At 38.9% G+C, this 23,700-nt stretch overlaps 2 protein-coding genes across 3 annotated transcripts in view; both read left to right on the forward strand.

The window, feature by feature from the left end:
* Positions 1 to 398: 398 nt before the first annotated feature.
* itgb5 (integrin, beta 5) overlaps positions 399 to 23,700 on the forward strand; it is a 42,435-nt gene continuing 19,133 nt past the window's right edge. The window contains exons 1-11 of one of the 2 annotated variants that reach the window (XM_056251885.1): positions 399 to 747; positions 821 to 912; positions 1,374 to 1,459; positions 1,748 to 1,955; positions 2,069 to 2,318; positions 3,185 to 3,353; positions 4,664 to 4,825; positions 6,318 to 6,413; positions 6,504 to 6,593; positions 8,968 to 9,102; positions 14,080 to 14,509. In XM_056251885.1, the coding sequence (XP_056107860.1) occupies positions 695 to 747; positions 821 to 912; positions 1,374 to 1,459; positions 1,748 to 1,955; positions 2,069 to 2,318; positions 3,185 to 3,353; positions 4,664 to 4,825; positions 6,318 to 6,413; positions 6,504 to 6,593; positions 8,968 to 9,102; positions 14,080 to 14,509 (1,771 nt within the window). In that variant the 5' untranslated portion in view covers positions 399 to 694. Of the gene's footprint in view, positions 913 to 1,373; positions 1,460 to 1,747; positions 1,956 to 2,068; positions 2,319 to 3,184; positions 3,354 to 4,663; positions 4,826 to 6,317; positions 6,414 to 6,503; positions 6,594 to 8,967; positions 9,103 to 14,079; positions 14,510 to 23,700 lie in introns of both variants that reach the window. The other variant, XM_056251884.1, reaches the window with a different exon arrangement.
* tnfaip6 (tumor necrosis factor, alpha-induced protein 6) overlaps positions 21,417 to 23,700 on the forward strand; it is a 39,873-nt gene continuing 37,589 nt past the window's right edge. Inside the window, exon 1 of the mRNA XM_056251887.1 lies at positions 21,417 to 21,420. The gene's annotated coding sequence lies outside the window, so the exon portion shown is untranslated. The remainder of the gene's footprint in view (positions 21,421 to 23,700) is intronic.

Genomic DNA, 23,700 nt, shown 5'->3' on the forward strand with positions numbered 1-23,700 from the left:
AGTGATGGTCACATGACTGCTGACTCCACTGGATGAACTTTCCAAGCCAGATCTTAAAGGACTTCTGTATTTAATATACTACTGACCTATCAAAAATATATTAAGTTTCATGATTTATCAGTTTAAAGTGAGATTGGTTGATTTAGGTTTAAGAGCTAATTCTAATTTGCTACAAAAAAAAAAAAGTCTATAATAAAGGTTTTCCCCCCTCATACATGACTATCGCCGTCCTTCGCCTGATTGGTAACTACTTTTGAATGACCTGTTAACTGTCCAATCGGAGCATGCTTGGAAGTCGCCCCTACTAGCCAATCGCAGTTGCAGAGGGCGGGACTTGTATGAAAACTGATTGGGGGGGGGGAAGCTAAGTCCTGTCTGGTTTCCCATGGGCGGAGTTTTAATGTCAGGGACGCGGCAGGCACTCGACTACTGAACTTTCACGCCGAAAACAACCGGAGGATGGATAAAAAACGGCATGTTCACGAAGTTTAAATGTTCTTGCGACTGAAGATTTGAAAGCCAGTAATGGATGCAGTGCAGGCTGAATTATTGCAGTGGACCTCAGACAGAGCGCGACAGTAACCAAATAACTTCGAATGTGGATTATTGTTCAGACGCCGCTCGGACTTTCACGTTAATTACTCATGTGTTTACCAATGCAGTTCTCTGCACTGGACGCTAACTTCAGTCATGGATGTGCCGCTGTGATGTGGAGAGGATGGACAAAAAGAAGATCTCAGCCACTCACTATATAAAATAATACAATCTTTTTATACAATTGGACAAAATCTCTTTTGATGTTGAACGGGGTTTTGATTTTGCAAGGAATAATGTGGAAACTTTGCCCATTTACACGTCACCCGGCTCTTCTAGTTTACATGGTCTTGGAAATGTTTATTCACAGCGTCAATGGTAAGTGTTTAGTGAAAGCACAATGTCGTCGGTATTTAACTCAAAGGGACTATCGTTGAGATAAAAAATAAACTTGCATTTCTAATCTGCAGGACCAAATACGAAAAATAATTTAATCAGATTAGTAAATGCGAGTAAAGAAACTGAATTTTGTGAAAGTAAATAATAAATACATGTAAATGTTTTTTTTTTTTTTTTTTTTACTCAATAGTTTCTGTAATAATTAATTGCATTTATTTGTTTATTTATCATTTCATTTATTTTTGTTTTTATTTCTCCATTATGTTAACGAGGGGTCGGTTTGTCATAGTTACTTTTCTGAGCAATTCCGTGTCTTTATTGCGATGCTTCTCTTGTTTGTATCTAGTCCTCAGTTGTAAGTGTCTAGATGATAGAGTCTGAATTATGCGCAGATTCAAAATTCCTGTTTGACTTGAATTGGACTCTCTTTTTCCCGCTAGGTCTTAATGTTTGCATGAGCGGCAGCGCCTCATCTTGTGAAGAATGTTTCCTCATTCACCCGAGCTGCGCCTGGTGCGCGCAAGAGGTGCGTGCGCCCACATTCCTGCCACACATTGGCTGACACTTAATTTTTGAGTGTGGCTGTGTGTCTCACTCTCAAACTACTGAGCTGCCTACCTAGACGGTGTTATAGGCATCATAGACTCATTCAAATGTCGTCTGGGTAGGCAGACAAGCCATTGCTTTATTAATTTTAATGCACTTAATTGAACTGTCGACAGGTTACTAAGACCCTGCATTTGTGGGTTTGCTCATTTATTTAATGGTTTCCTTACATTGCTTAGACCGTGATCTTTCTTTTTCCCTGATTCAGGACTTTGGACAGGCCAGAACTCTCACCTCACGATGTGACTTTAGCCAGAACTTACTGAAAAGAGGATGTGATGCTCCTTTTATAGAGAATCCCAGGAGTGGCAGCTCTCTGTTGCTGAGCAAACCCCTGAGCTCCAAAGGTTCTGGGGTGACCCAGTATGATGTCATCCAGATATACCCACAGAAGATCTCTCTCAGCTTAAGGCCTGGTATGCATCTATTCTGCTGATAGATTTAGAGGAGAAAAAGAATGAAATAAAATGTATTTGTAGATCAATTTATATGGTCTGTTAATGTAGTGACTCCTACTTCCATTCTTCAGGTGACAAGATTTCCTTTGAGGTACAAGTGCGCCCTGTGGAAGACTACCCTGTTGATTTGTACTACCTGATGGACCTCTCACTCTCAATGAAGGACGATCTGGACACAATCCGCAACCTGGGCACCAAACTGGCTGAGGAAATGAGGAAGCTCACTAGTAACTTCCGCCTTGGTTTTGGCTCTTTTGTGGATAAGAACATCTCACCCTTCTCCTACACAGCCCCCAAGTACCAGGACAACCCATGCAATGGGTAAGAGACGTCTCTTACAGATCTGTGATGAGCTGTAAACAGGTTTGGGATTGGCTTTCCCTTTGTTATGCAATGAAAGAAACTGAATGGAAGGAACAGCTACTCGTTAGTGAGAACAGTTTGGAGACACTTTCTCATCTGGGGAAGTGAATATGTCTTCATTTATTTATCTTGTATTACTAAAAATAGCCCTGCTTTAGCGTAGCCTTGTCTTGGAGAAAAGTGCATCATTGGAAATTCAAAAGCCCTTGGCATGTCACAATTTTGGACTTATCCAAAGTCTTATGTCACACTCAAAAGTCAAAACTTAATCTAGTTCAGATAATCCTTAAAAGAGAATCCTGCTGTCACTGGTGGTTATCATTCTGATCCAATGTAAAATAATGGTAGACTTTGAAAAGTGTGACGGAGCAGATTGAGGTTGCAAAGCCAGTACAGCACATGTCCCAGAGAAGCTATTACTCCATGCAGCCTGCAGCCCATCATGCATCAGTGGCCATGTAGGTTATGCACTCAGCCCTGTTGAATGCTCACTGTACCACAACAGAAATCATAGGAACAGACAATATGTCAACAATCATGTCCCTTGTTCTGCAACTATTAAACCTCAAATATTATTTAAAAACCCTGACATGGCATTGGCGTGTTATTTTCATTAATTTGATGCATTTAATTTAAAGACTATTTATTATGTTTGAACATACTAATATTATGTACATTTAAATAATCTATAGAAGTTTTTTTGTTCTGAATTTTGAATGTATAGTAGTATGATATCAAAAAGCACAATATTAGGATTAATTTAAGTTATGTTTTTAGTATTGCTGTTTAAGCTCCTGGTGTTTATCGTTCCTCTCTTATTACAGATATAAGTTGTTCCCAAACTGTGTCCCCACATTTGGCTTTCGTCACCTCTTGTCTCTTACGGACAAGGTTGATCGTTTCAACGAGGAAGTGCAGAAGCAGATGGTGTCGCGTAACAGGGATGCACCAGAGGGGGGGTTTGATGCCATTCTGCAGGCTGCAGTTTGCAAGGTAAGCAGTCAGTCAGGACTGGTCATTTTGCTGCTTCTTCAACTCCCTATAGGGAGACAGCTTTGCTGTCTAGAGTTTTATCAGAAGAGATACAGGTGTGTCTGAGACTTAAAAGAGACACGCTAATATTGCCTGACATCATAGGCTGTAAAAATATTTGCTTTGCCATGAAAGGCACAATCACAGCATGCATGAGAGAAAGAGACTGCGGTTTACGCTGAATGAAAGAGGAGAGCCTTGCCCATTTATCCGCTATACGTGTTATTTGTTTGTGAGACTAATGAGATCTTGCGTTTAGTGTTGAATTTGCCATGTGTTTCTAAAGCACTAGTTAGCAGGTGCTGTCTGCTAGATTGTGTAGATTTTAGGTAAAACTGTGTAAGAACGGTGGCTAATCACCAATTGTAAACCCCCTTTTGCCTTAAATTAACTTTGAAAAAGAAATTGAAATGGTCCTGTTGAAAGATTTTGTATTTTCACTCATAAGATTCATTTACATTGTGACTCTGCCTTAGATTTAATCAACTCTGCCTCAGATGTAATCAACTCTATCTGTGTCTGTAAAGGTGTGAACCAAATGGTCCATACAGGCCCACAGAAACTGATTGGTGCGAATGACAAAGAAACAGCATTGCTCAGAGTAGATTGCAGGGTAGATCAATCTCCTGTGGGAGGCCCTAACAGTTTTCTATTGTGTGTAGCCCATTTGTTTTCATGTATAAAGTTCTGTCTCACAGACAAAACTTTGGGTTAAGATTGTTGAAGGGCGACATGCTAACATCGCTGCTGAAGGACTGCTACACTACAAACCTTCAATAAATTCTTCTCCCCACAAGGCCAAATACAGCAAAATCTAACACTGTGTTGACATGAATGTTTAAAAGTATCTATTTAGTCTTTAAATTAATATGAGGCCATAAAAGCTGCTTGCATAATAAAAAATATATATAAATGATGAAACAATTGAACAAAATGTTTCACAAATGTATTTCATCTACTACTTTATACTACTACTACTTATTTTTAAATGAATGTATTTCTGGAAAATGATCTTATACAGTATGTGTGTTTGATTTGAAAAAACGCTGATAATGTCCATATGTTGATACATATTCTGACAACTGTAATATAACTGAACTGATCCATCAACTATAAATAAAACTGTAAACTATATCCATCAACTAACAACAAACTAATTGGAATAATTATTAAAATAAAAATCCACTGTGTAACAATTATTGAACGAACATGGTATAGAGATGCAAAAAGATATAGGCTGGTATAAATGAAGTTTGGTGTCATTGTGGCAGGAGAGGATTGGCTGGAGGAAAGAAGCCTATCATCTCCTGGTTTTTGCCACCGATGACGTCCCCCACTTGGCTTTGGACGGCAAGCTCGGTGGACTAGTGCATCCTCACGATGGACAGTGTCACCTGAACGACAAGAACGAGTACAGCGCTTCAACAAAGATGGTAAAGCTTTTACACCACAAAACCAAACAAATGATCAGTCTTCAAATGCGAAGACTACATGTTGTTTTGCTTTGGATAAATGAACTGCAGACTCTCTGAATGAGCTTTGTTTTCTTTAAACATACTTAAAGGGGTGGTTGATTATGATTTCACTTTTTTAACTTTAGTTAGTGTGTAATGTTGCTTTTTGAGCATAAACAACATCTGCAAAGTTCCAATGCTCAAAGTTCAAAGCAAAGGAAGATATTTGCTTTTAAAGAAATAGTTTTTTTAAGGACTACAACAAATGGCTGGTAGGGACTACACAACATTCCTCCCGGGTTAGTGACATCACTAGCCCTAAAATTTACATAAACCCCGCCCCCGGGAACACGATTTATAGATTATCATGACAGAATATGCTAATCAATGCCTAGAAGATAGTTAACTACACATCAGCTGCATAAATTCTCCAATTAACCATTCAGGAATGTCTTTCTACATGTCACTTCTTCTTGAGTCACTCCATCATTGTCTGACTACGGTTTGAACATAAACATTTTCAGTGCATGTCTGTGTGAGGTAAAAGGACACAACCTGTTGAAGCTCCGCCCTCTGTGACGGAAGTAGCAGCTCATTTGCATTTAAAGGGACAGACACAAAAACGGTGCCTTTTGCTAACCCTCAAAAAGTGACAATTTTAACATGCTATATACAAATATCTGTGGGGTATTTTGAGCTGAAACTTCACATACACACATCAAAGACTTATTTTACATCTTGTGAAAAGGGCATTATACCACCCATTTAATAACTAATTGCCCTTAACTTCCATCAGCTATAAATGCTTGATGATAACACATAATGATTGTCTGAAATGCTTGGTTAAAACCTCAGCAGGTCTGTGTTTGCTGAACAGCATAACAAATCCTTCAAACTAGCCATTGCAGATAATTCAGTTTTAATGGGAAGCTTTTGTACACTTATTGTTTCCTTCTCCTTTCACCATGTGATGTCTCTTGAAAATTCGTAACTTTTTTTTTTTATGGCTTTGAACTGGATAAATTGTTATTCCCCGTCTATGTCAAAGTGCAAGAACAGATGCGGTGCTCGTTTAGCAGTTTGGTCTCCATCCAAAGTAGCTGAATGTTTTGAGAGTGAGAGAGATCGCTCAGACAGAAGGAAAACAAACAAAAGCAGTGTGTGCCTTCTACTGCAAACTAGGATTTAATATTTACGCATCCATCTTGTTCTGTAAGGAAACGTTACTCAAATGTGCTTAACACATCGATGTTCATTGGTTAAATATATTGAGTACAAACTCCCTGGATACTCGGGCAGTTTAGCAGAGAATGCTGTAGCTGTATTCAGAGGAAATGGGTGGGAAGGATAACGCTAACCGTGGAGGGGAATCAGAAGAGCGATGATTTCCTGACAGAAAGGGTGCTGCAGGGAGTGAGGGATTGCTTGAATGTATCTTACTGATATATGGACATGTGGCGTCTCTCCACAGGACTACCCTTCACTTGCTCTACTTGGAGAGAAACTGGCTGAAAACAATATTTTCCTCATCTTTGCAGTGACCAAAAGACACTATGTTCTTTACAAGGTACCTCTCGTTCCTCATAAACTGTATTGATAGATGTTGAGCTGTTTTTGTTTTGTGTTTAATGTGTTCTTAATGTATTTTTACCCATAGAATCTCACTGCGTTGATCCCTGGGACTACAGTGGAAATTTTGGACCAAGACTCCAAAAACATTATTCAGCTAATTGTGAACGCATACAATGTAAGTTTATAAACGCAACACAGTTTGACTCAATGACTGACTCATTAAGACAGTCGCTGCTTCCGAAATCGCATACTGTCTGAGCAGGAACTACATTTGAATTTGAACTTACTTCGCGACTGTTAAAAAAGTACTTTCTAGTATGAATGTGGGTAGTAAAAAAAAAAAAAGAACTCATAAATCCTCTCCCGTGGCCTCATGGGATATTAAAGTGTTGAACAAATGCGCACTTCAGAATCTCGCCGGAAGTTGTAGGTCATTCGGGGACTTTTCACTTACTGTGAAATACTGCATTCGGATATACTACTCTGGTGCCGTACTGTTTTCCGCATACTATATTGTAGGAAAGTATTTGATTTCGGATGCAGCGAGTGACTTGCCGCCATCTACTGGTGGGTTTCCGCTGCACTCCACATTGGAGTGCAAGTCTTTAAGGTAGGCACAAGTGTTTTTTATTTATTCATTGTTTATTTCCTGTGGCAGTGCAGGCTTGTTAATAACTTGCAAAAATACCTCAATAGCCCTTTTTTAAAATGGCGCATTACAAATACATTCCTTGATGCACTACGATTGTAAGTATCACTATTTTCTGTAAAAAATGTACTGTATGCTCCATCTATTTAAACAAGCTCTAGGATTTGTGGCGTTGATGTGATCTATATATTATTTCTTTATACTATTTATTCAGCACCTCCAACCTAAAACATTATCCTGTGCCCCTTTATAGTCCTATTTGAAACACAGGTGGCAGGTGCACATAAAAGAAAATGTGCTCTTGGTGACCCCAAGACTGACCCCTTCATGCTTTTATTTCCTTTCAAGAGTGTAGAATGTGTATTAAAAGGTTCAGGGTTGAAGCTGTGATGTATAGTGACGGCCCATTATGAATGCACGGTTCATTTTCAGGCAATGTGGTCAACACACTTCAGAGTCAGGCAACTGTTTTATCAACACAACAGCATAGTAATAAATAACCATCACTCACCTAAAGTATTCTATGTAAATTGATTCCAGTTTAATTGGCAACTGAATTAATTCCCCCTGGTTTTCAGCTAATAAATTGTTAGAAATTGAATTAAGAACAGATGATGTTGTGGAGTGTTATTTAGAAAACCTTTGGTCTTTTGCTGTGTCTTCACTGTGTGATCACATGATTACATAAGGTAAGGAATTTCCTGTTTTTGTCATTGCAGAACATTTGATGGGCTCGTCCATGTGTTTGCTTTAGTTCACACAGTAAGCTTTGCAGTCTGATATTTCTGGCTTGTGAAGATCTGATACTCTGTGTTTGTTGCTGCATTGGAAGATCGCTGCTGTTGTCCAAGAAATGGTCTTGAAAGATGTTCTTTGGCTGAAGAGCTTGTTTTTTTTTATGTAGCTATATATTGGAGGAAATTTTTACACTAGCATTTTTATATGACCTTAAATTAAATAAGATCAAGTGAATAACATGAAAGACTACATATACCACAGTTCAAAAGTTTGAAGTCAGTACAATTAAAAAAATATATATATATATACTTGTATTCCGCAAGGACACATTAAATTGGTAAAATAAGGCAGTAAAGACATTTATACTGTTACAACAGTATACATTTTGAACTCTATTCATTAAAGAATCCTGAAAAAAGTATCATGGTTTCCACAGAAATATTAAGCAACACAACAGCTTTCAACATTGATGATAATAATAAGAAATGTTTCTTAAGCAGCAAATCATCATACTAGAATGATTTCTGAACGATCATGTGAAACTGAAGACTAGAGTAATGATGCTGAAAATTCAGCTTTGCCTTCACAGGAATAAATTAGTTAAACCGTATAGAAACAGAAATCAGTTATTTTAAAAACATTTCACAATATTACAGTTTTTACTGTATTTTACTGTATATTTAAATACATGCAGCCTTGTTGAGCATAAGATACTTCTTTCAAAAACAGAATAAACATACTGACCCCAAACTTTTGAACAGTAGAGTAGTTTCACTGGACACTTGGGGGAAAGAAATTAAATACCGGTAATCAGTTTGTTACTGATGACAAACACTGACCAAATATCAAGTTAGGGTTTGACCCAGATGATCCAATTCCTCATCTCTCCTGACTGTCAGTTTACACCAAAATATGCCAAAATACCAAAGTCTATGATTATTGTTATGGATATGATCTATTTTGGTGTTGTGTTCAGTGATAGTATTTGATCCAAGAATATGATTGAAAGTTTGTGGTTTTACTTTTTAAAGCATTATAGAAACCAAATGCAGTATATAATTCTTGGACATCTCCATTACCTTTCAAACTGTTACTAGTGAATGTTGGATTGCTTTGTTTCTTGGATCATTTGCTTGATTTTTGTTTTCATTTTTTCATGTAGAACATCAGGTCAAAAGTTGAGCTGAGCGTGTGGGATCATCCTGAAGATCTCAGTCTGGCCTTCACCGCCACATGCCAAGACGGCCAGCCCCTGACCGGCCTCCGCAAGTGTGCTGACCTCAAAATTGGTGACACTGTTAGTACTTTATATTTTATCAAAGCATGATTGTGCCTTTTACAAAAAATGTTTAAAATGGTTCACAGTTGATCCTGTCTCTCAGTCTACAACCTGAGTGTATGAGGTCTGTGGCAATGAGCTCAGATCTTATTTATACCTCTTGGATGGAGCACAGGATTCTGTATGCTATATCCTGTTGCCTAGTACTACTAAACTGATGGCAGTTGTACTCTTAAGGAGATCTTCCTAAATGTTCAGATCATGTTTACACAGTTTGAAACTTGTTTTTTTCTTCCCCATTTGGCCTTTGTTGACCTGTATATAATGCCCTGGATATGAAAGCAACATATTTTCTTTCACTATCTTTAAGGAAGTGAAAGACAGTGACAGAGAGTTAATGGAAAGAATGTCAAATGTTTATTCTAGTGCATGACTTTTTTTTTTTTTTTTTATCTCAAATCATAAATTTGGCCATATTCACACCAGAAGATCTAGTATTTGAGTCAGAAATAACTTTGAAAAGTAAATGCATTGACAGGAAGATTTCAAACACTCCCTACGCACAGATTCGGGCCATTTACAGATAATTGGTATCGCAGTGGTTTTCAGCAGGTCCAAGGAACATGGCTGAAATCACACACTTTCAGGCATATTGTTTAGCACTTCCTGCGGTATAGACGATGTGTTGTTTGCTCAATGATAACATGCAGGATTTGAATAACATGCCGTTGTCCGCACTCTCATGCCATTATGCAGTGTCAGCCACAGCAGACTCGCTCTTTGTTTAGAGTGAAAAAGATGAAATTGCTTGGAGCCCTTTCAGAGTGTTATTGTAACTAAATTTTACAGTATCATAACACGCAGATTACTGAAGCAATCAAGGCCACATGTTGTATCCAACAGTGCTTGTATAATTAACGGTTACTCTGAAAGAATGCTTTTTATTTTTCAGTGTTCACAAGAGGATGGTGTTTATTGTCATTGTTGGATCTCCCATACATTCTTAATTAAATGGACATTGTAAAACTTCTACACCATGCAGTGATCTGACCCTCCAGTTTCTCCTGTACCATTCCCATTCTGTCTAATTTAATGTTGAGAAGGAGCGTAAAAGGAATAGTGGAGGGGTACAACTGAATAACCACAATGAATGGAGCAACCCAATTTTCTCTGGCTGCTCCAATAGGCTGGGATCTTTTTGTCTCATCCACGAGTGCCAATCATGCCTTTAGAAAGGGGGGCACAACCCAAACAGAATCCCTTGTATCTCTCACAGTCCTCCACCAAACCCTCCGAGGAGTCGGATGCTGCATTTCAATGGGCTCGCACAATAGCGCTGAGCTCTTTTGGGCGAGGAGCTGTGGAAAAACACGGGCCTTAGATACAGAGGCGGTAGCCCAGATTCTAAAGTTAAGCTTAGATTCCTTTCACAGAAGTGGATTCAAGCCCCTAGAGACTACTAAAATGTCCCATACATAATACATTGATCTAATCCTATATTAAGCTGGATGGTGTCCCAGGAAAAATCAGTTTACTTTAGGATAGACTTTGTTTGCCATGGATTTTTAAAGCTTTGCTCACTGTTGTGCAGATGCAAGAACACTATGGAATGTGGTGGGTGTTTTTGTAGAGTCAGGAGCAGTGATGGCTCTTGTGTTTTAAAGTGCAAATTGATTGATTATACATGCATACATATATATATATATATATATATATATATAATGCTTATGCATATTAAATATATAATCCAAACACTTAGAAAAGTAGTTGTAGTTATGTTTATTATTACACTAATATTAATAGTATAATAATAATAGCCTTTTTTTAAATGCATTTTATATAGTAATAAGTAAGTAGACAATGTATATCAAGCTGGTAATCATAAAATAAAACCTAACAGGGTGATCGGGAGATGTAATTTTAGGATTATCCAGGTGTTATTTTTTTGTATTTAAATGTGCCTAATTGAATGTTGAGAATATTTAAATGCAATTTTAGTTTTTATTGATAACTTTTACAATTGGCTTTTAATTTTATATTTTTGGTTTTCATGAAATTTTAGTTTAGTACATAGAAATTATGTGCTTTAGGGTTAGTTCACCCCAAAATTAAAATTCTGTCAGTAATTACTCACCCTCATGTTGTTCCAACCCCATAAGACTTTCGTTCATCTTCGGAACACAAATTAAGATATTTTTGATTAAATCTGAGAGCTGGATCACTCCTCCATATATGGGCTCCATGCGCAGTTCCACTACGTGAAATCTCGAGGCCAACAGAGAAGGAAATGAATAGTTAAATAAAGTCGTTATTTTTGTTTGTTTTTTGCGCACAAAAAGTATTCTTGTCGCTTGATAAACTTAAGATTGAGCCACTGTAGTCACTCGGACCATTTTAACGATGTCTTTAATAACTTTTGGGCCGGCCAGCTTCGATCCCTTAAGAAGCCTATGGAGGAGTGATCCAGCTCTCAGATTTAATAAAAAATATCTTAATTTGTGTTCCGAAGATGAATGAAAGTCTTACGGGGTTGGAACAACATGAGGGTGAGTAATTACTGACAGAATTTTCATTTTGGGGTGAACTAACCCTTTAATTCATTATTAAAAAATATATATTTTAGTTTTATAGCACAGTGAATACTTCATGTCGAGTTATAGATTTTTTTTTTTCCTGAAGAGTCATGTTATTATCTGCTGTTAGCAGTTTAGCATTCTTACTGCATTCTCAGACACAGAATGTCAGACTATGAAAACCATTAAACCCATTCTGACTGATGCTTCAGTTTATTCACATCTATTCAGGACTTCTGCTGCTCTGGCTTTAGGCCTTTCACAAACTACTTCTGCAAACACACGGATTAGTCTTGGATCATCACTAAATGTAGAACATTGCCAGTGTTTTCCCAAGTCTTCGACTGGTTTGCGTTTATATTAGTAAGCAGTATACAGTTTTGGCCATTGATTGCCTAATTATATGTCCTCTTCCTCTGCCCAACTACACAGATTTCATGGAGTTTTCTTATGCCGTCTGTCTTCATCTAATTGTTGAGTTCTTGTGACTCACATGTCTCCTTAATCCAATTCTGCAGGTCATTGCCTCATTGAGGAAAAACGTCGTCTTTCTGTGCCTTTGCCTGACCCCTAATTTTTCCTCTTTTTTTTGTGATGCCTTTCAGCGTGGTCTTTAAGGAGCACGTCAATGCTGGATAATTTGTGATAAAATATTGCTATGTTTGATGTAATGTTAAAATGCCGTTGATTTTTCAACAGTTGATATTACTTGCACAATTTCAGAGTCAGTAAGAATTTGGTACAAAAATTTTGAATAATTAGCACATTTTCTTGCTTGCCTCCCATTTGTCAGGTTTTCACTATTTGATTTGTACACTAAAATGAGTTGGTTTCACTTTATTTTGATGGTCCCTTTAACACATTCTGTTGACTAAGTAACGTTGCACCTATGTCTACTAACTCTCATTAGAGTGTTAGAGTACTAGTAGACTGGTAGGGTTAGAATAAGTTGACATGTACTTGCAAAGTTATAGTCAGTAGAATGTCTGTTGGAGGACCATCACAATAAAGAGTTAGCAGATATTCAAAAGGGACCATCAAAAGTTACTTCGCTGTAGAGAAACCAGTGCGATCAAATTTACAGCAACCCCTTTTCCATTAAAATAACTTTGTTCTTTCATTGTGATTAAGGGTACATGTGAGCCTCTAGTCTACCTCCATCAGTATGACCCTCTGTGGCCCAGTGTTCGGCTCTGAGCTTTGAGCTCTCGGGTCTGGAGGGCTCACTGATCTGAAATGCTACTTCAAAGCGTTCAGACTCAGCATGTTGGGCTTGCACTCTTCCCTGGGTGGTTCTGAATCAAAGGCCAGCCAGACTACATGTTTTTAAAGGTGTCGGGTTCTCTGCTCCAGAGGATCCACACATGACGTTTTCTCACTTCTGGGAAAAGAATTGATAAACTGATAAATGCTTTTTTTTTTTGCACTGCATCTTGCATAATTCCAGTGCAATTGTATGAAACTTAAACAGTCAAGTGGAATACTAAATCTGAGAAATGAGTTTCATCTTACCAGAAATTGACTGATTGCAGATCAAGTCTTGGCTAGTTTGGATGAAACCTCTTCTAGACTTCCTTCCTCTGGGTGGTCATCATCAGGGTGGAGTTTGTCTTTTCTCTGATCTGATGGTCCAGCATTAATCTGACCGCTATGATCTACATCAGTTACTGAACCCTCTTATCTTCAGAGATAAGGTCATGCATGCCACCAGGAAGAGAACTCCCCTTCCTTTGAGTTAGCATTTTTTAACCTTTTCTTCGGTCATCCCAAAATTAAATTTTTTTTTTATGGGTTTTTAGTTAAGTGCCTGAAATAAAGTCTGTGGTGAACACAAGTTCAAGATTTTTTTTCTCATTTCATTATACAATATAAAATGCATCACTTGTGAATTTTTTAATTATTATTTTACAAGTGGCTAAATGGTACTACAGAGGCTCTCTAGAACATCACATGACAATATTTAAATGTTATCACACCAAGCGCACAAGCTCATCAACTCGCTGTACAGCCACTCACTAAAGCCTTGTTGTGTTTATACTCATGCTGTTCTTACTCGAACTCTCCAACTTGTTGATTTTAAATAAATATTGAAAGAGTTGCCAGAAGCTTAGTGATTGTGTAGTTGGTTTATATTTCAACCTCAGCTTTTTACTTCTGGTCATTGTATTTAGGCCTCAACATTCATTGTTCATTTGTGTAGATTATCTTGATGAACAAAACATGTAAGAATCAAACTTTAGTTGATCACAGAGCTTATTTTCTGCAATCCAAAAGTCAAAGGAAAAATCCTGCTGGCTTTTTGTCAAGGGAACCAGGGTGATGCTAACTTCCAGGTTGGCCTACAAAATGATGTCATCCCTGTCATTTTTTTGTGTATATTTTGTCTTAAATACAAGAAAATGAGTTGTCTGTTTTCTTGCAGGTTTCCTTCAACCTAACTGTAGACGCTCGAGGATGTCCTCCGAAAGGCACCAAGAAGAGTTTCACCATCAGGCCTGTTGGTTTTAAAGACCGTCTGGAGGTCTCTGTGGACTACCGCTGTGATTGCAGCTGCACGTATCACACAGATCCCAACAGTAGCCGCTGCCACTCCGCCGGCACCTACAGCTGTGGGATGTGCCGTTGTGAGCCCGGCTACTTGGGTGCCCGCTGCGAGTGCCAGGAGGGTGGGGTCGACTACCAGCACCTCAGTGTCTGCCGTGAGGCTGAGGGCAAGCAGGTGTGCAGCGGCCGCGGAGAATGCAGCTGTAACCAGTGCCTTTGCTACGAGTCCGAGTTTGGCAAAATCTACGGCACCTTCTGCGAGTGTGATGACTTTTCCTGTGCCCGACACAAGGGCACACTGTGCTCAGGTAAGATGAATTTAATCGCTTTTTTGGTCGTCGCAATATATTTCAAAGAAATCTTTGCACCTTAGTTCCATAATACAGTTCAACCTGCACCTTGCAAAGTGCATTGAATTTTCAGGACAAGTTATGCCCATATCCTAGTTTTTCAGCATTGTCTCAAGACATTTGCCCATTTGGCTTGCCCATGGGCCTCTTTAGGATGCCACAGGGGTGTAGCCATCATTTCAGAAGTGAGGGGGACAAAAAAGTCATGTGTGATACCAGTTTATTCTAACCTTTGTCTAATTGAAAGATTGAAAGGTTTCTTCTTTTTATATTTATATATATATATATAAAATAATAATAATAATTTTATATTTTTTTCCCTATATTTCTCTAATGACAATTTTATAGTTGGTTTATGTAGTATTTTTTTATAATTGGTTTTATACACTTGTGCATTAAGTCATCAAGGATGGAACAGTTAATGAGGCTTTTTATCACAGAATAAGGCAGAAAATATATTTTATCTTTGTTATATATTTGTTAAAATAGACTTTATAACAATATAATATATATGTCAATTAGCACTGCATTATTCACATACTTTGTTATTAAAATAACCAGTTATGACTTAAAACCCACATAAATCTTAGTCACAGTCAACGTTCATGCTTTTTATTCAGCTACAGCGATAGCTGGATGCCTTTTGTCTATATAAGGGATTTCCTGGAACGTCATAAGTTATTAATAAGTAAATAATAATTCCGTTTTGGACTATTTGCACGAGAGACTCATGCCCTCCGGGTTCCTAATGAAACATACATTACATGAGTGTTTATTGCTCCATAATGTTCACCTCGCCTCATTTTGGATATGAATAAAATGTCAGTTCATGCATTGACTATCTTGCCTCTTTGAATTTAAATCGAGATTTGTCCACAATGGCCAATAAAAACCTCTGTGAACACACTTGACCGAAAAAAGGGCAGAGGACGAATTTACGTTTTATTAAAAGTTGGCATCATTTCTATGGCCATGAGATGCCTGATTATTATTATTATTTTATCAATTCTTGCCAGAGAGCAGTTGGCTGGCACCCCATCTCTCTCTCTCCACACGACGCATCTCTGCCATGCCACAGTGAGAGCTTTGTAGCAGGCTGCATTTGTTTATCCATGCACACAATGGCTGGTCTATAGTAATGAAGCTCTATGTTTTTCTTTTCTTATGTCAGCAGGAACTGCCGGCCCAGCACAAAATGGATATTTGTTGAGCCTCTGTAGCAATAATGTAATTGGTAGAATCGAGAATATGTCCCATTCCTGCTATCTCAGCCATCGAAAACTCTTCTCGTCCGCTGTAATGAGTTCTAAATGAGTCTGAGTAATTATGCGCTCTCATACCGCTTTGCCATGGTGAATTAACTGGGACAATTCTTGTAAACTCGCTAATAATGGCTGTGGGAAAAGGCAACCGTTGATGAGAGTTCTCTGTAGGTTTCGTTCACATGTTAAAAGGCCCATAAACATGCTTTGTGGTGTTTTGATTTGGCCATGCTCCGGTGAGAGCAGCTTGTTTTACAGAGTGTGATTTGCGAGACTTTTTGGATTTAATATAAAATTCAGCATGCATGCAGTTTGTTTAGCATGCTGGTGTTTATCTAGAAAGTGGGACAGGTTTCTCAAACAGGCGGGCCAGTAAGATGAACATAGTCCTCCAGGGTAGGGTTTCCCAAATGGTGGGAACTGCTGGGTGGTTGTTAAAAATCTAATAATCAAGTCATAATTTTTTTTTAAATTAAAGTAAACTAGTGCAATGCCCGTGCAAAATCTGTTTTTGTGTGTTTTTAGTAATTATTGGTTTGGTATGTTTGAGTTGCTGAATAGCCTAGGCTACTATTACACAGGAGCCTAAACTCCTGTGTAACGAAAACGATAACGTTAAGCGTACCAGAATAAGATATAATATTCAGAATTAAACAGTGTAGCTGACTTACAGATTCAGTTAACATCCACAAATGAATAAGTGCGACGATTCAGGGGAGGTTCAGACCTTGGCTGGAGCAGCTACACAGTCAACTCAGAGAAAACGCTACGCTTGAGCAAACAGTTTGTGAATAGGTTACTACAAATGATGGCCGTGAATAAAATATAATATTCAGATATTTTTAAACCACAACCCTCTAATGTCAGAATGTTTATTTTGGGGAGTGGACACTCAGTGTGCAGTGTGAGCCAGAGTGGACAGCGGCTAGAGTGGCAAAAGCCAATGTGTGCTTATTTTACCGATATATTTACCGATATCTTTTGCATTTCTAGTCCAAACAACGTCAAACTCGGCACTGCACTTACTCGTGCCCGTAGCAAGACACCTGTTAAGTTTGAAATCCGTCGGACTAACGGTTCGAGAGATATGCGAATAACAGATATGCCCGTTCAAAATCAGTTTTTGTACGAGTTTTTAGTAATTGTTGGTTTGGTGTGTTTGAGTGCTTATTGTTACAATTACACAGCAAAAGTTCAGTGACATTTTTATTTGTGCATGGTAGAAAGCAAATACTGATACTGACATAATGACACTATAAATATGGAAAATTGAACTATATAACTAACTACTGACAACTAACTACTCCTGAATAACTACAATATTCAGAAGTAAACAGTTGAGCTGACATAAAGGAGAACTCCGGTCAATTTTAACATTGAGCTCATTTTTTTTTTACATTTGGAGTGCTGTCAGTACAGACAAAAACGACAAAAATTGGTGTTGCCTACACCGTGTTATCCTTTTTTTTTAAATTCGCACCCTGTTGACTTCAATGGGGCAAGTTCTAAACCTGCTTTTAGCCTCTTAACAACCTTAATGTGTCATTACAAGTGCACAGCCATGTGAGTGGTGTTATTAATGCCTGGCTCACACTACAGGAGTTTTAAAATCCTAACCGATTGTGAAATCTGGTTGCAGCTCACACTTAAGGAGAATCTTTGCAGATTTTCTTCCCTCAAATCTTAAACATGCTCACACTACAAGATTTGAAAATCGCGGCGCACCACACACACTACACAATGGTATTAAGATTATCGTGCCAGAGGACGCGCTCACGTGATCTCACGCAGCAGATCGGAAGCAGAAAAGTGGATGTAAACAAAATATCTGTCCTTCATATCAAGTCATATTCGTGAAAAGGTTGCCGTGACCAAGGAAAGGGAATTAAAAAAATTATTTTAAAAAATCATCCTTTTTCTAGGCTATTTCTAATGAATGGCGTCAGCTCTGGTCAATACAATGAATCAATGCCATTGATCTCTATGAAGTGAAGCATCAGCTTCGCGTTGCCCATTAACAGCTTGTTTCATTACATCTATATTTGAATGAATCCGCATTTTTTTTTTACAATTCCGTTGAATGAATAGTTTAATGACTCACTCAAAGACAGTCCCTTGTCGCCACCTAGTGGCGTAACAATGTAACTGGACTGATCGAGTGCCGAGTAAATGGTAAAATATAAGCAGAAAGCCTTTAGTAAAGAGAGATTCGAGGATCGAAACTAACTGTTATATAACAATGGCCTAAAAAGCTTATTGTCAGGTTTATGTTCTGTTATTATATTATGTGGACCCTTATTTGACATTATCTTTTGTTTAGGCTACTATGGGTTTTTTAGTTTCGGTTTCATTACTGAACATGTAGGCTACTCGTCTTCGTGCCTGCTGACCACAGCGTAACACTTATTTATTTAGCAATAAATAAATAAATGAAGATAATACCGCATATCGCGCTGTTGAGTCACTCAAAATTACAGTAGGGGTTCAATCTTCAGCTGGCTGGCAGGAGCCGCCACTGGCAGGTCACGTGACCTGTCAGTGGCTGGCTGGCTGGCAGCTGCCAGTCTGAGCCTGGCATGTCACGTGACCTGTCAGTGGCTGGCTAGTTGTCTGGCAGTCTGCCTTTGGCAAGTTTCAGAAACCATTGATTTTTGTGTTTTGTGTTCCTCTCTTTCTAGCTCATTTATTAGGAATCTGTTGATATGATTATGTTCTTTAGTATGATTGATGTTTTGGGGACTGTTATCCCAATATAACCAGTCAAATGGCCGTGATCCGACTGGCAGCTTACAGACGCTTGCTCGACGCTCATCCAGTCAGTCGCGGCTCATAGTGCGTGTATAACGCGTTGCCTGACACTCTCGCTGCATGGAAATAAATTGTTTTCTTATTACGAATGTAATGTCACGCATCTATTCTTGTGTATGATTGATGTTTTGGGGACTGTTATTCCAATATAACCAGTCAAATGGCCGTGATCCGACTGGCAGCTTACAGACGCTTGCTCGACGCTCATCCAGTCAGTCGCGGCTCATAGTGCGTGTATAACGCGTTGCCTGACACTCTCGCTGCATGGAAATAAATTGTTTTCTTATTACGAATGTAATGTCACGCATCTATTCTTGTGTATGATTGATGTTTTGGGGACTGTTATTCCAATATAACCAGTCAAATGGCCGTGATCCGACTGGCAGCTTACAGACGCTTGCTCGACGCTCATCCAGTCAGTCGCGGCTCATAGTGCGTGTATAACGCGTTGCCTGACACTCTAGCTGCATGGAAATAAATTGTTTTCTTATTATGAATATAATGTCATGCCTTTATTCTTGTGTATGATTGATGTTTTGGGGACTGTTATCCCAGTATAACCAGTCAAATGGCCGTGATCCGACTGGCAGCTTACATATCAAACATGTTTGATATGATCGGGGCGAGCCCGATTTGTGTGAGAGCAGATCGGGAGGTGCAAGATTCGATCTGTGAACGCCTCACATTACCAGATAATCTGTGCCGAACATCGGAACCGATCGAGGTCCTCGACAAGATTTTTTCTCCGATTCTCGGGAGGGGTAAATCGGGCATAAATCGGCCTAAAACTCCTGTAGTGTGAGCCAGGCTTAAGAGTGACCACGGTCAATCTGACTGCAGTAAATGTGAAAGATATGAATAAAAATGATGTTAATTCAGCCAGCTCACATACCTGTATTTACTTCCTGTTTTCGTTCGAAGTCCACAGTAGTCGATTGTCGAGTTTGCGCGCGCGATCATTAGTTATATTAGTTACCAATGATCGCGCGCGAACTCGACAATCGACTACTGTGGACTTCGAACGAAAACAGGAAGTAAATACGGGTATGTGAGCTGGCTGAATAAACATCATTTTTATTCATATCTTTCACATCTACTGCAGTCAGATTGACCGTGGTGACTCTTAATAACACCACTCACATGGCTGTGCACTTGTAATGACAAATCAAGGATGTTAAGAGGCTAAAAGCAGGTTTAGAACCTGCCCCATCGAAGTCAACAGGGTGCGAATTTTAAAAAAAAGGATAACACGGTGTAGGCAACACCGATTTTTGTCGTTTTTGTCTGTACTGACAGCACTCCAAATGTACAAAAAAATGAGCTCAATGTTAAAATTGACCGGAGTTCTCCTTTAATGTTTAGCTGACAGAATGTTTATTTTTAAACCACAATTTTTAATTCTCATATTCTCATATTTTTGGTCTCGGCAGGCTATTTCCGTCGTAGTTTTATCAAAAATATGGTTAAACATTGTGCCTGGGGCATTTGTAACACAGATACGCGTTTCCCAGAGAGGTTGGAGGGGGGTGTCCATTTTTTCCCCTTCCCAAACCGAAGTCAAATCCTGACGAGTGTCGTCTAGCACACGCTGCTAATAAATACAACGTTATACTCGCGTAGTCCGTTTGCTTTGTAATAACGATTATAGAAGTGAATAGAGACCTACCCAGCTTTGCATGAACAGTGTTGCTCCTTGATATTGTTAGTCCCAGCCTCCGTCTCCATTAGTACGATATGTGGTGGTTAATTTTTTGACTGTGACCGGTATCCTTTTGCCTCTATTTGGATGCCTTGTTGTTCCTTGCGTTTCACCTGTATGTCATGAATATAGCCTTCGAACGTATATTGCAGCCCCTTTTGCCTACTTCTATCGGACACTTCATTTGCTGCTTTATAAAAGTTTGATAAAATTTCAGCAGGAAGAGCTGTCACAGCATAAGCCATGTTGATACCGGAGCCCAGATGAAGTTTGTTTGTCGGACGTAGCAACAGTAACTAAGGGGGGCGGGGCTTAGCCAAAGGCGAATTCATCTATCTATAAATTACAGGAACTTTTGCTGTGTAATTGTAACAATGAGCACTCAAACACACCAAACCAACAATTACTAAAAACACACTCAAAAACTGATTTTGCACATGCAAACTGTCAAACCGATTAATCGCGATTAAAAATATATACAGTACACACACGCGTATAATATACAGTGTATGTATGTATGTATATATATACACTCACCGGCCACTTTATTAGGTACCCCATGCTAGCAACGGGTTGGACCCCCTTTTGCCTTCAGAACTGCCTCAATTCTTCGTGGCATAGATTCAACAAGGTGCTGGAAGCATTCCTCAGGGAGTTTGGTCCATATTGACATGATGGCATCACACAGTTGCCGCAGATTTGTCGGCTGCACATCCATGATGCGAATCTCCCGTTCCACCACATCCCAAAGATGCTCTATTGGGTTGAGATCTGGTGACTGTGGAGGCCATTTTAGTACAGTGAACTCATTGTCATGTTCAAGAAACCAATTTGAAATGATTAGAGCTTTGTGACATGGTGGAAGTAGCCATCAGAGGATGGGTACATGGTGGCCATAAAGGGATGGACATGGTCAGAAACAATGCTCAGGTAGGCCGTGGCATTTAAACGATGCCCAATTGGCACTAAGGGGCCTAAAGTGTGCCAGGAAAACATCCCCCACACCATTACACCACCACCACCAGCCTGCACAGTGGTAACAAGGCATGATGGTTCCATGTTCTCATTCTGTTTACGCCAAATTCTGACTCTAACATCTGAATGTCTCAACAGAAATCGAGACTCATCAGACCAGGCAACATTTTTCCAGTCTTCAACTGTTCAATTTTGGTGAGCTCTTGCAAATTGTAGCCTCTTTTTCCTATTTGTAGTGGAGATGAGTGGTACCCGGTGGAGTCTTCTGCTGTTGTAGCCCATCCGCCTCAAGGTTGTGCGTGTTGTGGCTTCACAAATGCTATGCTGCATACCTCGGTTGTAACGAGTGGTTATTTCAGTCACTGTTGCCCTTCTATCAGCTCGAACCAGTCTGGCCATTCTCCTCTGACCTCTGGCATCAACAAGGCATTTCCGCCCACAGAACTGCCGCTCACTGGATGTTTTTTCTTTTTCGGACCATTCTCTGTAAACCCTAGAGATGGTTGTGCGTGAAAATCCCAGTAGATTAGCAGTTTCTGAAATACTCAGACCAGCCCTTCTGGCACCAACAATCATGCCACGTTCAAAGTCACTCAAATCAACTTTCTTCCCCATACTGATGCTCGGTTTGAACTGCAGGAGATTGTCTTGACCATGTCTACATGCCTAAATGCACTGAGTTGCCGCCATGTGATTGGCTGCTTAGAAATTAAGTGTTAACGAGCAGTTGGACAGGTGTACCTAATAAAGTGGCCGGTGAGTGTATATATATATATATATATATATATATATATATATATATATTATAGCCTATACACAGACATACATCTATCTATAAATTACAGAAACGTCTGTCTGTGTGTCTTTTATTCGCATACCTCGGTAAAAGCACACATTGAAGATGTTTTGAAGGTTGTGGTTTAAAAATAAACATTCTGACATTAGAGGGTTGTGGTTGAAAAATATCTGAATATTATTTTATTCACGGCCTCCATCATTTGTAGTAACCTATTCACAAACTGTTTGCTCAAGCGTAGCTTTTTCTCAGAGTTCACTGTGTAGCTGTTCCCTGAATCGTCGCGCTTATTCATTTGTGGATGTTAACTGAAACTGTAAGTCAGCTACACTGTTTACTTCTGAATATTACATTTTATCCTGGTGCGCTTAACATTATCGCTACTGTGTAATAGTAGCCTATGCTATTCACCAACTAAACATAAAAGACACTAACTGCCTTTCATTGTCTCTAATTGTAATCTGCACAATGACAACAAAGTTGACTAATGTTAATCTAATCTAATCTAAACTCCTGCTACCTGTACACAGATACCCAAATACATGTCACCTAATATCACCATTATAAATTGTTTTGCAACCATGTTGTTCAATTTTCCATATTTATTGTATGTCATTGTCAGTATCAGTATTTTCTTTCTACCATGCACAAATAAAAATGTCACTGAACTTTTGCTGTGTAATTGTAACAATAAGCACTCAAACACACCAAACCAACAATTACTAAAAACTCGTACAAAAACTGATTTTGAACTGGCATATCTGTTATTCGCATATCTCTCAAACCGTTAGTCCGATGGATTTCAAACTTGACATGTGTCTTGCTACGGGCACGCGTAAGTGCAGTGCCAAGTTTGATGATGTTTGGATTAGAAATGCAAAAGATATCGGTAAATATATCGGTAAAATAAGCACACATTGGCTTTTGCCGCTGTCCACTCTGGCTCACACTGCACACTGAGTGGCCACTCCCCAAAATAATTCTGACATTAGAGAGCAAACTGTTTGCTCGAGCGTAGCGTTTTCTCTGAGCTGACTGTGTAGCTGCTCCAGCCAAGGTCTGAACCTCCCCTGAATCGTCGCACTTATTCATTTGTGGATGTTAACTGAATCTGTAAGTCAGCTACACTGTTTAATTCGGAATATTATATTTTATTCTGGTGCGATTTAACGTTATCGTTTTCTCAGAGTTTAGGCTCCTGTGTAACAGTAGCCTAGGCTATTCAGCAACTCAAACATACCAAACCAATAATTACTATTAACACACAAAAACTGATTTTGCACGGGCATTGCACTAGTCTAAATAAATTTGAACTTGAGATATGGCTTAGTCTGATTATCACATCACAAAAGGCTGTGATTTATTCTGATGCACTGCGTGTTTCTGGGTGAAATGCAGCATTGTGTTCATTAACACATGAGCAGCTCATAATCCAGTGTTTTCAGTGTCTCAAAATGCCTCAGTTTTGCAGTAAATGCTGTTCCACATAAACTTCATATCTACATGTCACTGCTAATATGCCAGGATCAATTTGTCACATTTGTATTTTTTTTTTTTTTTTGTGGACAAAAATGTTTTCAGCATTTTAGGAGATTTGTAATGAGCATCA

Source organism: Rhinichthys klamathensis, unplaced genomic scaffold (genome assembly GCF_029890125.1).
Source record: "Rhinichthys klamathensis goyatoka isolate OS25496 unplaced genomic scaffold, OSU_Roscu_1.1 h1tg000090l_1, whole genome shotgun sequence".
Lineage (NCBI taxonomy): Eukaryota > Metazoa > Chordata > Actinopteri > Cypriniformes > Leuciscidae > Rhinichthys > Rhinichthys klamathensis.